Source organism: Gymnoscopelus braueri (assembly GCF_963280865.1).
Source record: "Gymnoscopelus braueri genome assembly, chromosome: 16".
In the NCBI taxonomy this organism is placed as follows: Eukaryota; Metazoa; Chordata; class Actinopteri; order Myctophiformes; family Myctophidae; genus Gymnoscopelus; species Gymnoscopelus braueri.
Genome location: NC_137616.1, coordinates 49,757,554 through 49,781,733, shown reverse-complemented (window position 1 = coordinate 49,781,733; position 24,180 = coordinate 49,757,554). Strand labels below are relative to the sequence as shown.

General features: G+C 43.6%; 1 protein-coding gene across 1 annotated transcript; it reads left to right on the top strand.

The window, feature by feature from the left end:
* Positions 1-432: 432 nt before the first annotated feature.
* LOC308103062 (kelch domain-containing protein 3-like) lies at positions 433-22,644 on the top strand (the record flags this gene model as incomplete). Its single annotated transcript, XM_080452910.1, has 2 exons — positions 433-1,406; positions 22,611-22,644. The coding sequence occupies 2 exons, from the start codon at positions 433-435 to the stop codon at positions 22,642-22,644; spliced, it is 1,008 nt and encodes a 335-aa protein (XP_080309036.1).
* Between the last annotated feature and the right edge of the window lie 1,536 nt (positions 22,645-24,180).

Below are 24,180 nucleotides of genomic sequence, written 5' to 3'. Positions count from 1 at the left end.
GATCTATACTATATAGACTATACTACACTATATTTGAGGGTTAGGGTCCCTGGCACTTAAGGACAGGAACACGAAGCTGGACACTGTGGGAACGATGATGAGGAGGTACATATGACGTATGACTCCATATTAGGACCAACTCTAACTTACATTATAACATTTCAAATTTCAAAATCTCTATAAATTACAAAAATCTCTGTGTGTGGGAGTGTGGTGCCCAGTGGGAAGTCAGTCGGATCAGCAGTTCTATGGTTGCTATGGTGATCACGTTACCATATATGGGAGAACGATGGGCATCTGCTTCATGGATTGGACAAACGTCCCATGATGTTTGTGCTGCTGTACTTATATAAGTGGTCTCACACAAAGTAGAACTCCATTCTTATACAGAACACTGGATGAATCCACTTAAAGTTGCTGATGTGTGAAATGATGCAGTGGACCGTTCATCTCAATGAAGCACCTAATAAAGACCGTCTTCATGCTGCGGTTGCCGTGGGAAACAAGCTGTACTCCTTTGGAGGGGACGATGTGTTCGTCTTCAACACAGTGTCTTTATGCTGGAGGAAGTTACCACCGGTGGCAACTGAAAGAGGAGAACGTCTCCATGACGCTCCCTCCCTGCGCTTTGGCCACACAGCTGTGCTTATAGAAGATATCGTCTACATCTGGGGAGGAACTAATAATGGATACGGAAAGTACTACAATGTGCTTTATGCATTTGATGTGGACACACACAGGTGGTTCAAGCCGAGGATATCTGGGACTGTTCCAGAGGCGAGGTTCGACCACTCAGCCTGTGTCTTGGAGAAGATCATGTATATCTTTGGAGGATATACACAGAATGGATACACCAATGACATCTACAAGTTGGACACCACCACAATGGTCTGGTCTTTAATTAACACCAGAGGAACTCTGCCACCTGCTTCAGATGGTCACTCTGCCACCATCATCGGGACAAAGATGTTTGTATTTGGGGGCGTTCAGGCGCTCTACAACAACATCAGAGTGTTTGACACAGAGACAAACTGTTGGCTGAGCATGCCTTCCGAACAACTTCTTCCAGAAGGACGCTACGATCATTCAGCCTTTGCCTACAAAGGAGAGCTGTACATATTTGGTGGTCGTAACCAGCAATACCTGAACTCAGATTTCAATGATATGTGGAAATTAAATCCACAGACCTTCTCCTGGAAGAAGATTGAGCCCAAGGGGAAAGGCCTGTGTTCAGGGATGTATCTGATGTGCTGTTGCATGGTGGGAGATCGTATCATCCTCTTTGGAGGATATGGCGAATCTAAAGACCTTTACATATTAGACTTAAGTCCTAGTCTGAAGACGCTATGCAAGCTAGCAGTTATTCAGTACAGTTTGGAGCAGTGGGAACTCCCACATGACCTCAGGTGGGAACTGGCAGCCATGACTTCCAACAGCTAAATAAATAAACAGTGAAAACAACAACAAATCAACAAGAACAAATTGAAAAAATTCAACAGCCCGTGAAAGAAAATAAGGAGAGAAAGCAGGACGTGGATCTGAGATCTGAGACCCTTCACAAAATGTAAAATAATATTCACAAAGAAACATGGATCTACTTTACTGCCAGTGTGATGTGGTGCAGATCTACAGTAGTGTCAAAAAAACGTCTATGTGCAGATCTACAGTAGTGTCAACATAACGTTTCGGGCACACTACAACCTAGGTCGGGCACGCCACAACCAAGTTGGGCAGGTCGAGCATGCTGCGCCTGACCAGTGTCTCTAATGGCAAGCTCACCATGCAGTCCTCTGGCGCGGCTCTTCCCGGAGTTAACACAACCCCACACACACACACACACACACACACACACACACCATAGTCCACCGCCCCCCCACCACCCACACCACATGACATACCCCTCCCTCTGTCATACTTTGACTATTCGGAAAAAGCCAATCTACAATGTGATGCGTTGTGAGCTTGTAGATCTGCTATTTTGGAAAAAGCTTTACAGTCTTTTGAAAGTGTGAGTACAGGGGGCGGCAGTCGCTCAGGGGTAGAGTGGCCGGTAGAGCGGCCGGATGGCAACTGCAAGGTTCCCTGTTCAATCCCAGGCTCCCCCAGAATTTGTGTAAAAAGGTGACATTTTGATGGCAATAATCTTGTAAATTTCAAGCTCCAATTCAACTCTAATGGTGTGTATTGTTCAACATAACTCCCCTCCCCCCCCTCTCTCTCTCACACACACACACACACACTCGATCCAGGGGGAGCACCCCGCACCCATCACTCCCGCCCCCTATACCCCTCCATCCCCTTACTACCATCAGCTATGCAAGCAGGTGTGTAACTGATGACAATTAGGAGAATGATAACGGGTGCTCCCAATCTGATCAACCAGAGGCAAGAATACACCCACACACAACACAAAGACAGATATACAAAGTCAAACTGCATTTGTACTTTATATAACTACAGTTTTTTGGCTTTAAAGCGAGCCCACATTGTTTCTTCAGGAACAATATATCTAGTTATATGTTTACCAGTGATAGACTAGGACCTTCTCATGTGGTTTTCATGACAACATGAACAGGCAATAAGGTTTCTTTTAGATGAAAGTTCAAAGTTCTGAAAAATGTCTATGAGTTGAGTCACAAAGGGGTTTTTAAAGTGAGATTTCTCTTTTTAAAGTTTTTTTTTCTTTTTCGTATAGAGTCCTATCCACAAATCCACCATTTAAATTCCACAATCCACATGATCAAAACCATTGGTGTTTTAACTTGTGTGCCGCATTCTGTTTGTGTGACATGATGCATGATGCAAAGGTTTTGAAAGTGAAACTGGTCAAAGTCACTGGCCACCTACTGTAGGCAGCGGGTGCAGCTCACATACAGGATATGTAAAACCACAAAAGGCCTCTGCCTGCTGCAAGCCTTCCAGTGCAACCCCAGCGTCATTTCAACCAGTCAATATCATAATCCTTCTTCAGGCAAATGAAGTGATAGTATAATTTCAAGCCTACATCCTAAAGTGAGCTGTTCAACATACATTACGTTCTACATTTCCATATGTCCAACAGCGCGCACGCGCACACACACACACACACACACACACACACACACACACACACACACACACAGTATGTAAAAAAATAAGAAGTAATCCCCAGAAGTCCTAAAAGAAAACATCAATGCATTACATAAAGATAAAACTCCTCTCACCCATCCTCAGGAGACTCCAGACGATTCCTTTGTTCTTTTGTTGATTTCTGTTTCTGTCCATAATATCCATCATAGTCTGTCCTGATTCGGTCTAACGACCGAAACGTCGAAATAAAGAGCTACTTTTTTTTTGCAAGTTCCAGACGGTGTGCGGGTCCCATTCTTTGACCTAACCATCAGAGATCCCCTCCATAATTTATACTTTTTTGACTTACGGACCTGTCGCCAACCCTGGAGGTGTGCATCGGCCTCCTTTACAAAAAATTCCATAATATCCACCATCACAATATCCCATTATTTCCACAATGCTTCCATTCTTAAGGACAACAAGTCAACACATCTACCTCCATATTAAATGATTTAAAGTCAACACATCTACCTCCATATTAAATGATTTAAAGTCAACACACCTACCTCCATATTAAATGATTTAAAGTCAACACATCTACCTCCATATTAAATGATTTAAAGTCAACACATCTACCTCCATATTAAATGATTTAAAGTCAACACATCTACTTCCATGTTAAATTATAGTTGTGGGTGTAAAGAGTTTCTTTGACCAAACACAGCAAACACACTCTTTTCACTTCCTGAAGTTCCTGGACTACTTCCTGGTTACCAGCAAGGAAACTAAAATGAAGGAAGGGCCGTGTCCAACGCCAGACATGAACCATTGATGCACCATTGATGCACCCTTGATGCATTGATGCACAATGGGAGGCAAACTGGAACCGGACGTTTGATGAAATACATTGCAGTCAATAAGAGCCAGCTGGACCAGCTTATGAACAAACTATATTTCTGAATGATTGAGACCGTTATATAATCTGTTCAGGATTATAAAATAACACACACTGATCACTCGTTTTTCAATGAGCATATAATGTTATTGAGGCATCTAAACAGCGCCAGCTATCGTTCCTGGCTCAGCAGTATGGAGGTTTGGTTCAGGTTGTCAGGCTGTGAGTGATTGACATAGCCCATACTTACTGTACAGTCAGAAACATACGTTGTGCTCTTTAGATGCCTCCTATAATGATACAGTGTGCACATGGAAAAGCTACCCAGCAGAAAACAACGCAGAAAATAAATGTGTGATGTCTTCTTTCATTTATTTATAAGTTGAGTATTTTACAAAGGTTGCAAAACAATTGTGCATTCATTAATTCTTTGTAAGGTCACTCTCTACAAGGATAAAACAGTGAAAAGCTTGAAGTTGGATCCGATCCATGTTTAAACCTCACAAGGAAGAGTGGGCCTGGTTTTAAAATCATCTAGCTACACTTTGTGAATTATCACTTTGTTGACATTGCTTTTCTTCATGTGGTTTATTCCCATTGTGACACATCTGCTAGCTGGAACTGCTGGCTAGAGAAAATGACATAGTTGACCGTACCTTCTTTTAATATACCTTGGATATGTGTTCCTACCTCACTTCCTGGAACAATCAGCTATCACTTTCTGGAACTATTGGCTACAATACCTGCTGCTTTTTCTCACAGCGCCCCCTATAAAATTAGCCATGCACCACACTGAATGAATGGATGTTTACTGAAAACAACCAAACATATTTGTTCCATACATACACTACACGTAGTTGTTAAATGTTCAACCATTATTTACCCATTTATTCTTCCTGTTTTTGCCAAGTATATGGTTTGTTTATTTCAATCCCCCTGGACAGGAAATTATTTACTTTTATTATTTTCACATGTTTTTTCATGCCAGTGTCACACAAGCTCACATGTGCTGTGAGGGGAGAACTCTACAAAGAAAGGCCACTAGGACACCAGTTAATACAAATAATCAGTTGTAGCAAAAATAGCCAATCTACATGTTAACAACATGTCAGATTGCTTGTATATCAGCTTATTTTTTTGCTATATCTGTACAACACTGTTGGCTTAAGTGGTTAATCAGACTAATCAATAGTCAATTCTAAAAATCATTTTATTGATATATAAGACAAATGATTGATTATTTGATTAGATTACACAGTATAAATTCACAAGGGGGAACCGTTTGCAATGGGCATCTGTCGCCCTAGAAAATACACTATGTGTGAGAAGGAAAAGTGTCATGGAACTTCCTTCGCACCAATGACATCTACAAGTTGGACACCACCACAATGGTCTGGACTTTAATTAACACCAGAGGTGTTAATTAAAGTCTCCCCTCACATGTGCTGTGAGGGGAGAACATGCAAACTCTACAAAGAAAGGCCACTAGGACACCAGTTAATACAAATAATCAATAGCCAATCTCAGTGTTGTGCTAGTTACTGAAAACCAGTAGATAGTTACCATTACTAGTTACTTCATTTAAAAGTAACTCAGTTACTTTACTAGTTACTTACACCAAAAGGTAATGCGTTACTGTGAAAAGTAACTTTTTAGTTACTTAAAAAAAAAAGGCTCCCATTACTGCCCTTATAGCCTTCATTTCAGTACTGTTATTGCATTGGAGAATAATACAATCTGTTGATCAACTCTACATGCATTTGCATCACTGAACTCTGCTAAGCAATGTGGTCTATACCAGGGGTCGCACTATAGGATTGTAATCTGCTGGTCCCAATGTCCGGAATGATTCAAATTTATCGGACATCTGATAAAAAATACCGGTCATAATTATGTTTAAGCATTAATTACAAGCAGGTGCGTAAATACAGCCTAACACTTAGGCCTACAGCATTATATTTTTGATTGAGCTATTTGAACATGAACCATGATGAACGAGTAATATACAAATTTTATATACAGTAGCAGGGTCATCTTGCACAAATACATTAATTACCTACATTACCATTTGCACATGCTGCGTGCGTAATGGTTTCTCAATGATCAATTGCGCTTGAACGCATTTTCTAATCAAAGGGCACTGCAAAAAAAATGGGCATTTCAGATTAATCCTAACGTGGATCAGCTGTTAGGGTAATAAATTATAGACCACTACTAACTCACAGGAGGTTATACTGTATAGTTAGGCAGTGGCAGAGCCTTATAGGCAGTTGATGCCTATTTCACCTGGATGCCACAGTTGCAGTAGCCTAGCTGTTAAGAGTATATATGTTACAGGGAAAATGGCATTCCAGGGAAATTGAAAGGGGTACGCTTGTTTTCATGCCCCTCATGCAATTCTGTAGAATCAACGCTAGAGGGCAATGCAAGCCAGACATGAGCCCCACACCACACACGCACGCATGCACAAACCAGCACGCACACACGCATGCGCACACGCGCGCGTGTACACACACACATACACACACACACACACACACACACACACACACACACACACACACACACACACACACTCCAGGGGGCGGGCCTGGCAGGCTATGTTAGTGCAGTGAGTGGCACTTGGGGCAAACGCAGTCCCCACACAACATCATTTACGATTCTGTGCCTATCGGTACATAACTCGGACGGCGCTTAAGTCGACTAGCAGACCATCGGCCGGTCGTCGCGGGCACTCGCGCCTGGAGGCGCTCGGGCGCGACTCCTCGGCCTCAAGGTCTGCTAAGTCGGAGCGCCTTCCGTCATGGTCCAAAACTATACTTTATCAGCGAAAAAAAAGTAGTCCGCGGTTGTTTGAAAAAGTAATGTCCCAAGCTGGAGTCAAACCCCGGCTCCCAGTGGAAGTGGGTGGGGAGTCCAATGATTATCGAAGTGCGCCACTGAGGCTTGTACTAGTGGTGCAAAGTAACAAAGTAGATTTACTCAAGTACAATTTTGAGGTATTCGTACTTTACTTGAGTATTTCTCTCATATTATCCATTTTATTTTCAGCGTTCCCCTAGCGTAGCTTCCTGGTTAGTATGTTGTTGTTGTGGTCGTCGTCCTCGCATCAAAGCCCCGCCTCGCAGCACCGCCCCGTGCCTATAAAACAAGCGCTCCCCTGTCAATTTCCCTGGAATGCCATTTTCCCTGTGACATATACGCATCTGTGTTGGATATTTCATCTTCAACTTGCATTGTTGTTAAACTTTACTCACAAGTGCCCTCGATTAGCCTAGTGTCTGAGACATATTCTAACTCGAAAAAACGCAACTTGTGTTTGACTGTTAAATACACAACTTGATATAATATAACCGGACCGCAGTCTCTGTCTGACTGTCGTGCAGACAACAGATATAATATGTCGCAACAACTACGCAGCAGCAAAAACAACTCTGTTTTTCCGGTCATACCTTCACAATAAAGTGTCTCCCATTTACGTCCCAATGCAGCACATTTTACACTGGTTATTATTAACAGGAAATAGGTGTAACTTAACAGCGTGTGAGTGTGACACGCTCTTTCTTTCTCTCTCTCCCAGAAAAATACACACGCTGTTAAGAGAGAGAGAAAGAAAGAGCGAGCGAGCTTGCAAAGCAGAGGATTTGAAATGTGCCTGATTTGCGGTGATAATGAATGAACTGCCGTGTCATTGTCAACCGGTCAGGAAGTCAACCGCCCACAGCGGGTCTCCGCAGGTGACACAAACTGGTGTAAAGTAAATAAGTACATTTACTCAAGTACTGTACTTAAGTACAATTCTCAGTCACTGTTCGCCTCGCTGTATATATAAATACTATATAAAAAATAACGGAGTAACGCACCATGTAGTAACGGTAACTGAGTTACTGAATTAAAAAAATAATGAGTTCGAGTACTAGTTACTGAAAAAACTAACGGCGTTACAGTAACGCGTTACTTCTAACGCGTTAGTCCCAACACTGGCCAATCTACATGTTCACAACATGTCACATTGCTTGTAGATCAGCTATTTTAGCTTTAACTGCACAACATTGTTGGCTTAAGTGGTTAATCAGACTAATCAATAGTCAATTCTAAAAATCTGTTTATTGATATATAAAACAAATTAATGATTATTTGATTAATTTACACAGTATGAATTCACAAATCCCCATATATGGAGCTCCCTGATGTCATCGATATGAGGTCCTGATGTCATAGACTGGCCTCCAGAGAACTATCATAATGGGTACTGCACTAAGTACCGTGACAACGGGTACAACAGACATAATGTGTACAATGGGTACAGCTGGTATTACATAACTAGAGAGGAATCGTTTTCAATAGGCATCTGTCACCCTAAAATATACAATATGTGAGGAGGAAAAGTATCATGGAACTTCCTTCACCTACGGACGGACGGACAAGTATGATCCGTTGCCTAAAGTCAAGTTTTGTGTCTTTTAACCACGCCCACACCCCATGTTAATAATGGAGAATCTATGATGTCACACTACTGATGTCATAGTGCTGACGTCATAGATGATGGATGTCATAGAATGGCCTCCAATATAAGTGGTGTCTCATGCAATAAGACTACATTCTTTTAAAAGGATTCTGAACATCAGTATTTATCCAGAGTGTTGCTGTGCAGTCAAATGTTGCACTGAGAGAAGCAGCGAATAAGGACCAGCATCATGCTGCTGTAGCCGTGGGGTACAAGGTGTACTCATTTGGAGGTTCTGGTAGGAAATCTAAAAATTATCAGATTGATGTGAACGTCTTCAACACAGTGTCTCTGAGATGGAGGAAGTTGCCCCCAGTGACAACTAGAAGAGGAGAACGTCACCTTGAGGTTCCCTACATGAGCTGGGTCCACACTGCTGTGTTGATAGAAGATATCATCTACATCTGGGGAGGGTATGGGAACTACAACAGCCCTTACTACAAGATGCTTTATGCATTTGATGTCGAAACCCACAGATGGTTCAAACCGAGGATTACTGGGGCTGTTCCAGAGGGGAGATTGTACCACTCAGCCTGTGTCTTGGAGAAGGTCATGTATATCTATGGAGGATGGACAGAGAATGGACGCACCAATGACATCTACAAGTTGGACACCACCACAATGGTCTGGACTTTAATTAACACCAGAGGAACTCCGCCATCTGCTTCAGATTGTCACTCTGCCACCATCAGCGGGACACAGATGTTTGTATTTGGGGGCTGCCCCCAGCCCCAGCCTGGGGGGTCAGAGGGTACCAGGACAACAACATCAGAGTGTTTGACACAGAGACCAACAGCTGGCTGAACACGCCTTCTGCACAGCTTCTTCCAAAAAGACGCTACGATCATTCAGCCTTTGCCTACAATGGAGAGCTGTACATATTTGGTGGCAGAAACGTACACAACTTAAATGATCTGTGGAAATTCAATCCAGAGACCTTCACTTGGAAAGAGGTTAAGCCCAAGGGGAACGGCCCATTTGAAATGACTCGTGGCTGCTGTTGCATGGTGGGAGATCTTATCATCCTCTTTGGAGGATCCAAATATGATGACCTGTATGTCTTAGACATGAGTCCTAGTCTGAAGACATTATGCAAGCTGGCAGTTATTCAGTACGATCTGCAGCAGTCAGAACTCCCACATGACCTCAGGTGGGAACTAGCAGCCATGACTGATAGAAGTCAAAGAATAAAATAAATAAATAACTAGAAAGGTGGTATGTGCTCAGTGGAGCACATTATCTCCACCAGGAGGTGTGGCACGTCAGTCATCTCCATATTTGGGCAACGCTTCCGTCCAATCCAACCTCCATTGACTTCCAATAGGCTGTAGTGTCACTGTCAGGTGGCGTCCAAAAACGTTACTTTTACAATCTCCTATTAATACTTTTATTTGGTTAAATATTTATGAAACCCACAGACGCACTTAAGCACTTTTATTTTCACTTAAAAAAAATCAAACAAGGGGAAGATTGGGGGTAATTTACTTCCTTAGTCATGGACACACAGACAGATATACCAGACAGACAAGACAGGGTCAAAAACATAATCTTTAAACAGGGTGTGGCTTCCATGTGGATCTCAGACGTCATTGGACAGTCCATGACATCACTGCTATGATGTCATTACTATGAGGTCAGTCATCTCCATATTTGGGCAAAGTGTCAGCCCGATCTGTCCTCTATTGACACTGTAGAATGAATGACATTGACAGTGAGTATTCAACTGTAACTGACACTACGAGGCAGATATATATATATCTATATATACATATCTATATATATAGATAGATAGATAGATAGATAGATAGATAGATAGATAGATAGATAGATAGATAGATAGAGAGAGAGAGAGAGAGAGAGAGAGAGAGAGAGAGAGAGAGAGAGAGAGAGAGAGAGAGAGAGAGAGAGAAAGAGAGAGAGAGAGAGAGAGAGAGAGAGAGAGAGAGAGACACCTATGACCATACATATACAACAATCTATTCAAGCAGACAGCAAAGACTTCAACACAATCCTCATGGGAATGTGTTGATGCAGAAAGGAATGGAGTTCAATGCAGCACAGAGCTCTGTTATATTCATACTCCCCATGACTGATATATGGTTATCAGCTGTAAATGTTGCCTTGAAATGCCAAGAACATTGTAGAGAATTCCAACCCCCCTCTCTCTCTCTCTCTCTCTCTCTCTCTGACAAAACAAAAGACATGCCACACAGCTGCCCACCCCCCCTGTACTCACACCTCATTGGATGTTGTTTTTTGACGGAAGGAAGGAGACTCTGCGTCTGTGATTGGTTCAGTGGTGACGGGGAGCTCTCCATGGTACTGAAGCAGGCTGTTCAGAGAGAAGCAGAGAGCATTGTGCTGAGAGCAAGAAGAGAGAGAGACATAGGACTGTAACAAGAAGAGAGAGAGAGACACAGGACTGTAACAAGAAGAGAGAGAGACACACAGGACTGTAACAAGAAGAGCGAGAGACACAGGACTGTAACAAGGAGAGAGAGAGAGAGAGAGAGAGAGAGAGAGAGAGAGAGAGACACAGGACTGTAACAAGAAGAGAGAGAGAGAAACAGGACTGTAACAAGAAGAGAGAGAGACACAGGACTGTAACACGAAGAGAGTGAGAGACAGACGGAGGAGAAGAAGAGAGACAGAGGGAGGAGAAGAGAAGGAACCCAATGAGGGGAACATGTGAGTCAAAGCATCCATGGAACAGAAGGATGTTTAACTGTTTGTCTGGGGAGCTCACAGGTACCTGCACTTTACCTCCTGTTTCTCTCCCATTTGCGCTGCGTGTGTAAATGACCCAATAATGGACCTATTGGTCTATTGTTTCTCCTCTATTTAAAGGGACTAAACCCAGAGGACTGTAACCATTCTATTCATCTATTGTTTCTCCTCTATTTAAAGAGACTAAACCCAGAGGACTGTAACCATTCTATTCGTCTATTGTTTCTCCTCTATTTAAAGGGACTAAACCCAGAGGACTGTAAGCATTCTATTCGTCTATTGTTTCTCCTCTATTTAAAGGGACTAAACCCAGAGGACTGTAACCATTCTATTTGTCTATTGTTTCTCCTCTATTTAAAGAGACTAAACCCAGAGGACTGTAAGCATTCTTGTGGTCTTTCTTTGGTCTCCTCTGTGAGGCTGTTTTAAAGCCCACTAGAATGAATGATTGACTAATGGGTGTGAAGGGAGTGAAGCATTGATTGGGGTTTTTAGCGGAGCTCACTCTGTTGGCTCAGTAACGAGAGAGAGAGATTAACTCTCTCTCCATCAAGGTGACTGCTGCTGACAAGTGTTGTTCTCTATCTATTGACGGGAGTCTCACTCTCTAAAATAGAAGACAGGTTGTGAGATTCACTTTTATGAAGGCTAAATGTGAATTAATAGCAGCATTTTTATAATTTTCTCTCTCTCTCTCTCTCTCTCTCTCTCTCTCTCTCTCTCTCTCTCTCTCTCTCTCTCTCTCTCTCCTCTCTCTCTCTCTCTCTCTCTCTCTCTCTCTCTCTCTCTCTCTCTCTCTCTCTCTCTCTCTCTCTCTGTGCGTTTACTGCAAGTGTAAAGCAGTGTTATAATATAATACAGGCCTACTACAATACATAAATGTACTATATATACAGAGCCGTGTAACAATTCAACTTCAATGTCATTGTCAAGTACAGTAGGTTGACTAGGTTCAAAAGTAAACTAATAAACTAATAAACTAAACTAACTGGAATACACATAGATTGTGTTGAAGGTGGTTGTATTTCATTAGACATCCTTCTCCTGTCACAACAGCTCACAGATTGTGCTGCTGTGTTTGACCATAGTTGCAGATATGGGGAATGTTTTTTGTTGTTGTCATTAGTCATGTTTCAAACTCTCCTTTGGTGATTGTAATATGTGGGAAGTATGATGTCTTGGTACAGTAGGTAGTTAGAAAGTGTAGCTCAGTTTCCATCTCATCTTGTGTGCAGAGGGTGTGCAGTCTTCTCTTGGGAGCCATGTCTGATATAGTGGCCTTTCTCCATCGCAAGACTGTGCTCACTTTTGGGGTTTTCAACTCCAATTTGATCTCGTTTTGGTTTGATTCCTTCCAATGTGTCAGGTATCTTTTTTTTTCTTCCCCTTCTTATACAGTAGGTGGCCAGTGACTTGGACCAGTTTCACTTTCAAAACCTTTGCGTCACACAAACAGAATGCGATGCGTTTTGTTGATATAACAAGTTTGTTCATATAGAGCCCTATCCACAAATCCACCATTTAACTTCCACAATCCACGTTATAAAAAACATTGGTGTTGTGTGTGCCTCATTCTGTTTGTGTGACATGCATGATGCAAAGGTTATGAAAGTGAAACTGGTCAAAGTCACTGGCCACCCACTATAATGTGGTTATAGTGTGGGTTTTCTGTCTGGTGGCTGTGCCCCCGGAACTGGTCGTAACAGCCCCCCCCCCCCCCATCTGCACTTCTGCTTTCATTTGTGTACAGTCCATAGTCCCAGAACCAGCTGGCTGAGGGGGAGGGGCATCTCTCTAGAGTTTCTCTGTAGGTGAGGGTTTGTTATGGAGCATGTCTGGGTCACTGGGTCATTCTCTCCCTCTCTCTACCCCCCCCCCCTCCCCTCTCTCTCTCCATTCCTCCTTTCTTTCCTCTCTCCATATCTCCCAGACAGTGCAGTCCATGCCTCAAGTCAAGTCGTTGATGGGAAACCAACTGGATCAGATCTCACAGACCTGAACTACAGCGAGCTGTAGATCCCACAGGGGATCCTCTGGGCTGGAGAAGGACGAGCTGCGGGTCGGTGTCGCCTACTTCTTCTCAGACGAAGAGGAGGAGGAGCTGGACGACCGCACGCCCACGTCCCACTGCGGCTTCACCACCAAGGAGCACATGGAGGACGAGGAGGAGGAGGAGGAGGAGGAGGGCCCTGTGGCGGTGCAGGAGGTGCAGTACTCCGCCTTCTGCTCCCAGGAGTGCATCTTCTCCAAGCTGCAGGAGAACCAGGACCTCAACGTGTTCTCCGCCAAAACTTTGTTGACCATGTGTAAGCCCGGAGACCTGCTGGAGCTGGTGGCGAGCGCACAGGTTAAAAAAATACACTTCTATATATTCTGATAATCTTTAAAAAAAAATAACTTCTATATATTCTGATAATCTTTTAAAAAATCACACCCTGTGTGAAGTGGGCGGTGTCTTGCTAGCTAATCACAATACTGAATGGAGTCAACCAATCATGTACAAAAAATAAATACATTTATTGAAACACTCTTTATGATGGACGAAACCATAACTTAAAAAAAACGAATTTATGTTTTTTTTAAAGTTATGGTTTCTTATATAGGGCTATGCACATGTGTCATGTGACACTGTCCAATCACAGTCCTGAATAGACTGTGATTGGCCAATCACGGTGCAGGGTTAGGCGGGGTACATTTTTGGCCAATCACAGCGCAGGATTTGTTGTACAAATATCCAAACCTCACTTATAGGGGCGGTTTCACCGCCCACAAATAAACGTCTTTATATTCTGATGCTACAGAGAGTTTGTTCAGTAACAGGGGACTCCCCGTCTGAGAGAGAGAGAGAGAGAGAGAGAGAGAGAGAGAGAGTGAGTGATTGATCATGTTACTGAAATCTACCTATAGGCTGTTTAATAAGAAATACATTCTACCATATGGTGTATTTTATGAATGTATGAATGAGCATGCGTGTATGCGTAAACACATTCCAACCCAGCCCTGACCAATCGCAGTTAATTTCTTTTCACACCTCCCCTCCCGGCTTCCCTCCCCCGAACACGGGCCAATTGTGTTCGTGTAGACGCTCGACAAAGCCGGATGCACCGCGGTGGATTCAAACCCACAACCTCCGTGGTGGAGGGCAGGGACTTTACCACTGCGCCACCCGAGCGCCCCGAAGAGAAGAGAAGTTACTTAACAACAAACACATGAACATGATGACGAGTTGGTGTGATGATGGAAAACACACCTACATTATGCTATCGTTATTCACATTTATTCAACGCTGTGTTTGGCATCAAAACCAGTTGAACTACTTTAACCCTGTACATCGGATATTTGAAAATAGACAATCTAACAGCTCACAATGTGCCTAACCCACTGAAATGTTGTAGATCAGCTATTTTTTATTCTTTTTTTTATTATCTTGAAATAAATGTAACGCAAAAACCTAATATTTTATGGGGGTCAGTTGGCACTACATGTTTTCAGTTCGGGTTCCATGGCCAAATACATATTCATTTGGGGGTCCTTTACATGAAAAAGTTTGAGAACCACTGATCTATACTATAGACTATACTATACTATATTTGAGGGTTAGGGTCCCTGGCACTTAAGGGCAGGGCCACGAAGCTGGACACTGTGGGAACGATGATGAGGAGGTACATATGACGTATGACTCCATATTAGGACCAACTCTAACTTACATTATAACATTTAAGTTTACATATTTCAAAATCTCTATAAATTACACAAATCTTGGTTCTATCAGCAGTTCTATGGTTGCTATGGTGATCACTTGACCATATATGGGAGAACGATGGGCATCTGCTTCATGGATTGGACAACGTCCCATGATGTTTGTGCTGCTGTACTTATATAAGTGGTCTCACACATAGTAGAACTCCATTCTTTTACAGAAGTCTGAATGAATCCTCTTTAAGTTGCTGAAGTGTGAAATGATGCAGTGGACCGTTCATCTCAATGAAGCACCAAATAAAGACTTTCTTCATGCTGCTGTTGCCGTGGGAAATAAGCTGTACTCCTTTGGAGGGGACGATGATTCTCAGATTGATGTGAACGTCTTCAACACAGTGTCTCTGAGATGGAGGACGTTGCCCCCAGTGACAACTAGAAGAGGAGAAAGTCACCTTGAGGTTCCAAAAATTCACAGGGCCCACACAGCTGTGTTGATAGAAGATATCATCTACATCTGGGGAGGGTATGAGTGTGACAGAAAGTACTGCAAGATGCTTTATACATTTGATGTCGACACCCACCGATGGTTCAAACCGAGGATTACTGGGACTGTTCCAGAGGGAAGACACTGCCACTCAGCCTGTGTCTTGGAGAAGGTCATGTATATCCATGGAGGATGGACACAGAATGGATGCACCAATGACATCTACAAAATGGACACCACCACAATGGTCTGGTCTTTAATTAACACCAAAGGAACTCCCTCACCTGCTTCAGATAGTCACTCTGCCACCATCATCGGGACAAAGATGTTTGTATTTGGGGGCTGGGGGGTCAGAGGGTACCAGGACAACAACGTCAGAGTGTTTGACACAGAGACCAACAGCTGGCTGAACATGCCTTCGGCAAAGCTTCGTCCAGAAAGACGCTATGATCATTCAGCCTTTGCCTACAATGGAGAGCTGTACATATTTGGTGGCAGAAACGTGCACAACTTGAATGATCTGTGGAAATTCAATCCAGAGACCTTCTCCTGGAAAGAGGTTAAGCCCAAGGGGAACGGCCCATTTGAAATGTCTCGTGGCTGCTGTTGCATGGTGGGAGATCGTATCATCCTCTTTGGAGGATCCAAATATGATGACCTGTATGTCTTAGACATGAGTCCTAGTCTGAAGACTGTATGCAAGCTGGCAGTTATTCAGTACGGTCTGGAGCAGTCAGAACTCCCACATGACCTCAGGTGGGAGCTGGCAGCCATGACTGATAGAACATTAAACAATAAAATAAATAACTAGAAAGGTGGCATGTGCTCAGTGGAGCACATTATCTCCACCAGGAGATAATGTGCTCCGTCAGTCATTTCCATATTTGGGCAACGTTTCCGCCCAATCCAACCTCCATTGACTTCCAATAGGCTATAGCGTCACTGTCGTATGGGAACCTTGTATGTCCAAAACCGTTATTTTTACAATAAACTTTTCTTTGGTTCAACATTTCTAAACCCCACAGACGCACTTAAGCACTTTTATTTTTGATTAAAAATATATATAAATATATCTACCTTAAAAATAAACACAAAAAGATTGCCTAGCGGTCCAGGCTCAAACCACATATGCTGGTAATCCAGCTTGACAGTGTGTCGCAGGTTCGACTCCCGATCCCGACGACCTTTGTTGTGTCCCCCCCCCCCCGTCTCTCTCCCTGTTTCCTGTCAGCCCACTGTCCTGTCAATGAAGGCTGAAAAACTCCCAAAAAAAATCTTTAAAAAAAATAGATTGTGGGGAGTTTACACAGACAGACATACCAGACAGACAAGACAGGGTCGAAAACATAATCTCCTTTGCCGTTGGACTGGTGTAGATAATAAACAAGATGGAGTTTTAATCAGGGTGTGGCTTCCATGTGGATCTCGGACGTCATTGGACAGTCTCTGACATCACTGCTATGATGTCAGTACTATGACGTCAGTCATCTCCATATTCGGGCAAAGTTTCAGCCCGATCTGTCCTCCATTGACACTGTAGAATGATTGACATTGACAGTGAGTTTTCAACTGTAACTGACACTACGAGAGAGAGAGAGAGAGAGAGAGAGAGAGAGAGAGAGAGAGAGAGAGAGAGAGAGAGAGAGAGAGAGAGAGAGACACACACACAGGACTGTAACAAGAAGAGAGAGAGACACAGGACTATAACAAGAAGAGAGAGAGAGACACAGGACTGTAACAAGAAGAGAGAGAGACACACAGGACTGTAACAAGAAGAGAGAGAGAGAGACACAGGACTGTAACAAGAAGAGAGAGAGAGAGACACAGGACTGTAACAAGAAGAGAGAGAGAGACACACAGGACTGTAACAAGAAGAGAGAGAGAGACACAGGACTGTAACAAGAAGAGAGAGAGAGACACAGGACTGTAACAAGAAGAGAGAGAGAGAGAGAGACAGGACTGTAACAAGAAGAGAGAGAGAGACACAGGACTGTAACAAGAAGAGAGAGAGAGAGACACAGGACTGTAACAAGAAGAGAGAGAGAGAGACACAGGACTGTAACAAGAAGAGAGAGAGAGAGAGACAGGACTGTAACAAGAAGAGAGAGAGACACAGGACTGTAACAAGAAGAGAGAGAGAGAGAGACACACAGGACTGTGACAAGAAGAGAGTGAGAGACAGAGGGAGGAGAAGAAGAGAGACAGAAGGAGGAGAAGAGAAGGAACCCAATGAAGGGAACATGTGAGTCAAAGCGTCCATGGAACAGAAGGATGTTTAACTGTTTGTCTGGGGAGCTCACAGGTACCTGCACTTTACCTCCTGTTTCTCTCCCATTTGCGCTGCGTGTTTAAATGACCCAATAATGGACCTATTGGTCTATTGTTTCTCCTCTATTTAAAGGGACTAAACCCAGAGGACTGTAACCATTCTATTGGTCTATTGTTTCTCCTCTATTTAAAGGGACTAAACCCAGAGGACTGTAACCATTCTATTCGTCTATTGTTTCTCCTCTATTTAAAGAGACTAAACCCAGAGGACTGTAACCATTCTATTGGTCTATTGTTTCTCCTCTATTTAAAGGGACTAAACCCAGAGGACTGTAAGCATTCTTGTGGTCTTTCTTTGGTCTCCTCTGTGAGGCTGTTTTAAAGCCCACTAGAATGAATGATTGACTAATGGGTGTGAAGGGAGTGAATCATTGATTTTTTTTTTTTAGCGGAGCTCACTCTGTTGGCTCTGTAACGAGAGAGAGAGAGAGAGAGAGAGAGAGATTACCTCTCTCTCCATCTAGGTGACTGCTGACAAGTGTTGTGCTGTATCTACTGACGGGAGCCTCAGAGTCTCTCTCTCTCTCTCTCTCGCTCTCGCTCTCGCTCTCTCTCTCTCTCTATGAGAAATGTGCGTTTACTGCAAGTGTAAAGCAGTGTTATAATATAATACAGGCCTACTACAATAAATAAATGTACTGTATATACAGAGCCGTGTAACAATTCAACTTCAATGTCAAGTACAGTAGATTCAAAAGTAAACTAATAAACTAATAAAATAAACTAACTGGAATACACACAGATTGTCTTTAAGGTGGTTGTATTTCATTAGACATCCTTCTCCTGTCACAACAGCTCACAGATTGTGCTGCTGTGTTTGACCATAGTTGCAGATATGGGGAATGTTTTTTGTTGTTGTCATTAGTCATGTTTCAAACTCTCCTTTGGTGATTGTAATCTGTGGGAAGTATGATGTCTTGGTACAGTAGGTAGTTAGAAAGTGTAGCTCAGTTTCCATCTCATCTTGTGTGCAGAGGGTGTGCAGTCTTCTCTTGGGAGCCATGTCTGATATAGTGGCCTTTCTCCATCGCAAGACTGTGCTCACTTTTGGGGTTTTCAACTCCAATTTGCTCTCGTTTTGGTTTGATTCCTTCCAATGTGTCAGGTATCTTTTTTTTCACATTCTTCCCCTTCTTATACAGTAGGTGGCCAGTGACTTGGACCAGTTTCACTTTCAAAACACTTTGCGTCACACAAACAGAATGCGATGCGTTTTGTTGATATAACAAGTTTGTTCATATAGAGCCCTATCCACAAATCCACCATTTAACTTCCACAATCCACCTTATAAAAAACATTGGTGTTGTGTGTCCCGCATTCTGTTAGTGTGACATGCATGATGCAAAGGTTATGAAAGTGAAACTGGTCAAAGTCACTGGCCACCCACTGTAATGTGGTTATAGTGTGGGTTTTCTGTCTGGTGGCTGTGCCCCCGGAACTGGTCGTAACACCCCCCCCCCCCCCATCTGCACTTCTGCTTGTATGTGTGTACAGTCCAGAGTCCCAGAACCAGCTGGCTGAGGGGGAGGGGCATCTATCTAGAGTTTCTCTGTAGGTGAGGGTTTGTTATGGAGCATGTCTGGGTCACTGAGTCATTCTCTCCCTCTCTCTACCCCCCCCTCTCTCTCTCTCTCTCTCCATTCCTCCTTTCTTCCCTCTCTCCATATCTCCCAGACAGTGCAGTCCATGCCTCAAGTCAAGTCGTTGATGGGAAAACCAACTGGATCAGATCTCACAGACCTGAACTACAGCGAGCTGTAGATCCCACAGGGGATCCTCTGGGCTGGAGAAGGACGAGCTGCGGGTCGGTGTGCCTACTTCTTCTCAGACGAAGAGGAGGAGGAGCTGGACGACCGCACGCCCACGTCCCACTGCGGCTTCACCACCAAGGAGCACATGGAGGAGGAGGAGGAGGAGGAGGAGGGCCCCGTGGCGGTGCAGGAGGTGCAGTACTCCGCCTTCTGCTCCCAGGAGTGCATCTTCTCCAAGCTGCAGGAGAACCAGGACCTCAACGTGTACTCCGCCAAAACTTTGTTGACCATGTGCAAACCCGGCGACATGCTGGAGCTGGTGGCGAGCGCACAGGTTAAAAAAAAAACACTTCTATATATTCTGATGCTACAGAGAGTTTGTTCAGTAACAGGGCACTCCCCGTCTGAGAGAGAGAGAGAGAGAAAGAGAGAGAGAGAGAGAGAGAGAGAGAGAGAGTGAGATTGAGGATAAGTATTACCTATAGAGTGCAGCATTACGCTCTTCAGTGTATATGTTACAGGGAAATTGGCATTCCAGGGAAATTTAAAAAGGGGCGCTCGTTTTCACCGCCCCCCCATGCAATTCTGTAGAACCAACACTAGAGGGCAATGCAAGTCCCACTACGTGCTAAGACGTGCATAGACATGAACGTGCATGCGTGTGCATGCACGCATGCACAAGCGCACGCTCGTGCGGACGGACGCATGCTCATGCTTTCAATTTGGTTTATTGAAAGCATAACTGTTAAGATAATTTTATTGTGTTCTGGCTTTTAACATTTGTTTTACCTTATCCACGACACACACGCACACGTGGATAATAACCCATGAAAAGATCTATTCTCACCCTATCGGTTTACAACGGCGCTGATTCGAATAGCGACCTAGAGGCGCTCGGGCGTGCCTCCTCGGCCTCAAGCTCTGCTGAGTCGGCGCGCCTCCGTCATGGACAATAACTATTATCACGTGTGCGAGTGAACGTGTGTTCAGTGTTCCCCTAGCGTAGCTTCCTGGTTGCTATGTCGGGGGTAACAACAAAAGCCAGGTCCGCTTCGCGTCAAAGCTCCGCCTCGCGCCTTCTCCTCCTCCTCCTCCTCCTCCTCCTCCTCCTCTCGCCGCCTCGCATCAAAGCCCCTCCTCCTCCTCACGAGGAGGAGCTTCTCGCGTAAAAAACCCTGTCTCCAAAAGCCCCGCCTAGCTCCAACCCAGCCCTGACCAATCGCAATTAATTGCTTTTCACCCTCCCCTCCCGGCTTCCCTCCCCTGAACACGGGCCAATTGTGTTTGTGTAGACGCTCGACAAAGCCGGATGCACCGCGGTGGATTCGAACCCACAACCTCCGTGGTGGAGGGCAGGGACTTAACCACTGCGCCACCCGAGCGCCCCGAAGAGAAGAGAAGTTACTTAACAACAAACACATGAACATGATGACGAGTTGGTGTGATGATGGAAAACACAACTACATTATGCTATCGTTATTCACATTTATTCAACGTTGTGTTTGGCATCAAAACCAGTTGAACTACTTTAACCCTGTACATCGGCTATTTGAAAATAGACAATCTAACAGCTCACAATGTGCCTAACCCACTGAAATGTTGTAGATCAGCTATTTTTTTTAATTATTTTTTTTATCTTGAAATAAATGTAACGCAAAAAATGAAAATGTTATGGGGGTCAGTTGGCACTACATGTTTTCAGTTCGGGTTCCATGGCCAAATACATACATTTAGGGGTCCTTTACATGAAATAGTTGAGATCTATACTATATTTGACCATACTATACTATATTTGAGGGTTAGGGTCCCTGGCACTTAAGGGCAGGGCCAGGAAGCTGGACACTTTGGGAACGATGATGAGGAGGTACATATGACGTATGACTCCATATTAGGACCAATTTTAACTTACATTATAACATTTCAAATTTCAAAATCTCTATAAATTACACAAATCTCTGTGTGTGGGAGTGTGGTGCCAGGGGGAAGATCTGCAGTTCTACGGTTGTTACGATGATCACGTTACCATATATGGGAGAACGATGGGCATCTGCTTCATGGATTGGACAAACGTCCCATGATGTTTGTGCTGCTGTACTTATATAAGTGGTCTCACACAAAGTAGAACTCCATTCTTTTACAGACGTCTGAATGAATCAGCTTTAAGTTGCTGATGTGTGAAATGATGCAGTGGACCGTTAATCTCAATGAAGCACCAAATAAAGGCCGTCGTCATGTTGTTGCCGTGGGAAACAAGCTGTACTCCTTTGGAAGGGACGATGATACTCAGATTGATGTGTACATCTTCAACACAGTGTCTTTATGCTGGAGGAAGTTACCACCGGTGGCAACTGAAAGAGGAGAACGTCTCCATGACGCTCCCTCCCTGCGCTCTGGCCAAACAGCTGTGCTTATAGAAGATATCGTCTACATCTGGGGAGAAACCAATGGATACAGAAAGTACTACAATGTGCCTTATGCATTTGATGTGGACACACACAGATGGTTCAGGCCGAGGATATCTGGGACTGTTCCAGAGGAGAGGTTTGAACACTCAGCCTGTGTCTTGGAGAAGATCATGTATATCCATGGAGGATTGACAAAGAATGGACGCACCAATGACATCTACAAGTTGGACCCCACCACAATGGTCTGGTCTTTAATTAACACCAGAGGAACTCTGCCACCTGCTTCAGATTGTCACTCTGCCACCATCATCGGGACAAAGATGTTTGTATTTGGGGGCTCGGGGGACCAGGGGACTGTCTACAACATCAGAGTGTTTGACACAGAGACAAATTGTTGGCTGAGCACGCCTTCTGAAAAACTTCTTCCAGAAGGACGCTACGATCATTCAGCCTTTGCCTACAAAGGAGAGCTGTACATATTTGGTGGTCGTAACCAGCAAAACCTGAACCTGAACAATGATATGTGGAAATTAAATCCACAGACCTTCTCCTGGAAGAAGATTGAGCCCAAGGGGAAAGGCCCGTGTTCAGGGATGTATCTGATGTGCTGTTGCATGGTGGGAGATCGTATCATCCTCTTTGGAGGATATGGCAAGTCTAATGACCTGTACATATTAGACTTAAGTCCTAGTCTGAAGACGCTATGCAAGCTAGCAGTTATTCAGTACAGTATGGAGCAGTGGGAACTCCCACATAACATCAGGTGGGAACTGGCAGCCATGACTACCAACAGCTAAATAAATAAACAAACAAACAGTGAAAACAACAACAAATCAACAAGGAAAATCTGAAAAAAATCAACAGCCCACAAAATAAAATAAGGAGGGAAAGCAGGACGTGGATCTGAGATCTGAGACCCTTCACAAAATGTAAAATAATATTCACAAAAAAACAACATGGATCTACTTTACTGCCAGTGTGCACAACAATGTGGTGCAGATCTACTGTAGTGTCAACATAACGTTTATGTGCAGATCTACAGTAGTGTCAACATAACGTTAATGTGCAGATCTACAGTAGTGTCAACATAACGTTTATGTGCAGATCTACAGTAGTGTCAACATAACGTTTATGTGCAGATCTACAGTAGTGTCAACATAACGTTTATGTGCAGTTCAGCCACAAAGTGGTTTGTTGAACATGCTGGAACAACAGTGCCGGATACCATAGCAACGTGGTTACCTTTGGCTCCCTTCACACCAATGTAACACAATGTAATAAAATAAGAAATACAAACAACAAGAGGGAAAGAGACAGACAGGCTGGAAGCCGAGGACAGACTGGAAAACAGACAGACAGGTAAAGAGACGGACAGGCTGGAGCCCGAGGACAGACTGGAAAACAGACAGACAGGTGATAATAGGCTGGCACACAATCAAATCCTCAGTGATTATTCATCTATTTCTAACTGTGCTAGTGTATACAAATGTAACCAAATGGACCCGTAATGTCTGTACACTCATACATCACACTCACACTGTTACACATTCATAGCCAGGTATTATTTCATAAATTCATCCGCCAATGCCAGTGGTTTTACTTCATTTTGAGTATTCTCGACGATCCACAGATCTTTTTTTTTTTCAACCCGGATGTAAACAAACGATGTCTCGGTGGAAAGACGAGCGCAGGGAGCCCGTTTCCTAAACAAAAAAAAAAACTGTTCTGATTTCTCATCGTGGGGTCCGGGGACCCCAGGGGGTCCTTGAGGGGGTTCAGGGGGGTCCCCAGCTAAACGATTAATAGTTAGAAACCAAATGGACTTTTACAGGTCTGTAAGTCTGAGAGTGTATAAATGGAATGGAGATTTTTCAGAAAAAAATAGGTATATCGTTGTTGTCGGACAGAAACCTCTTATCTCCATATAAGCATATCGAAGCGTGATCCCCAAAGATGACTTGTCCCGCTTGTATCACCATTTGAACAATTCTCCCATAATATTGCTGTTATCTAGGCCACTCCCATTGCAACGTCCCCTTTTAGGCAATTGGCATGAACACACCACACAACTCACTCCCAGACCATCTCAGAGCTCCTCAAACTGTGAACACTTTTAAGAGAGCACTAAAAACCTACCATTTTAACAAAGCATTTGGTTAGCTTTTTAAGCCGGTTTTAATAACCCTGTCTCTCCTTTTAAAACTTGTTTTAAACATGTTTTAATCCTGTTTTAGACTGTTTGATTTTTTTGATTCTCTTGCAAATGGTTTTCGTTATCTGTTTTATTATGTACTGTAGCACTTTGAGGTTTGTTTCAAATGTAAAGTGCAATA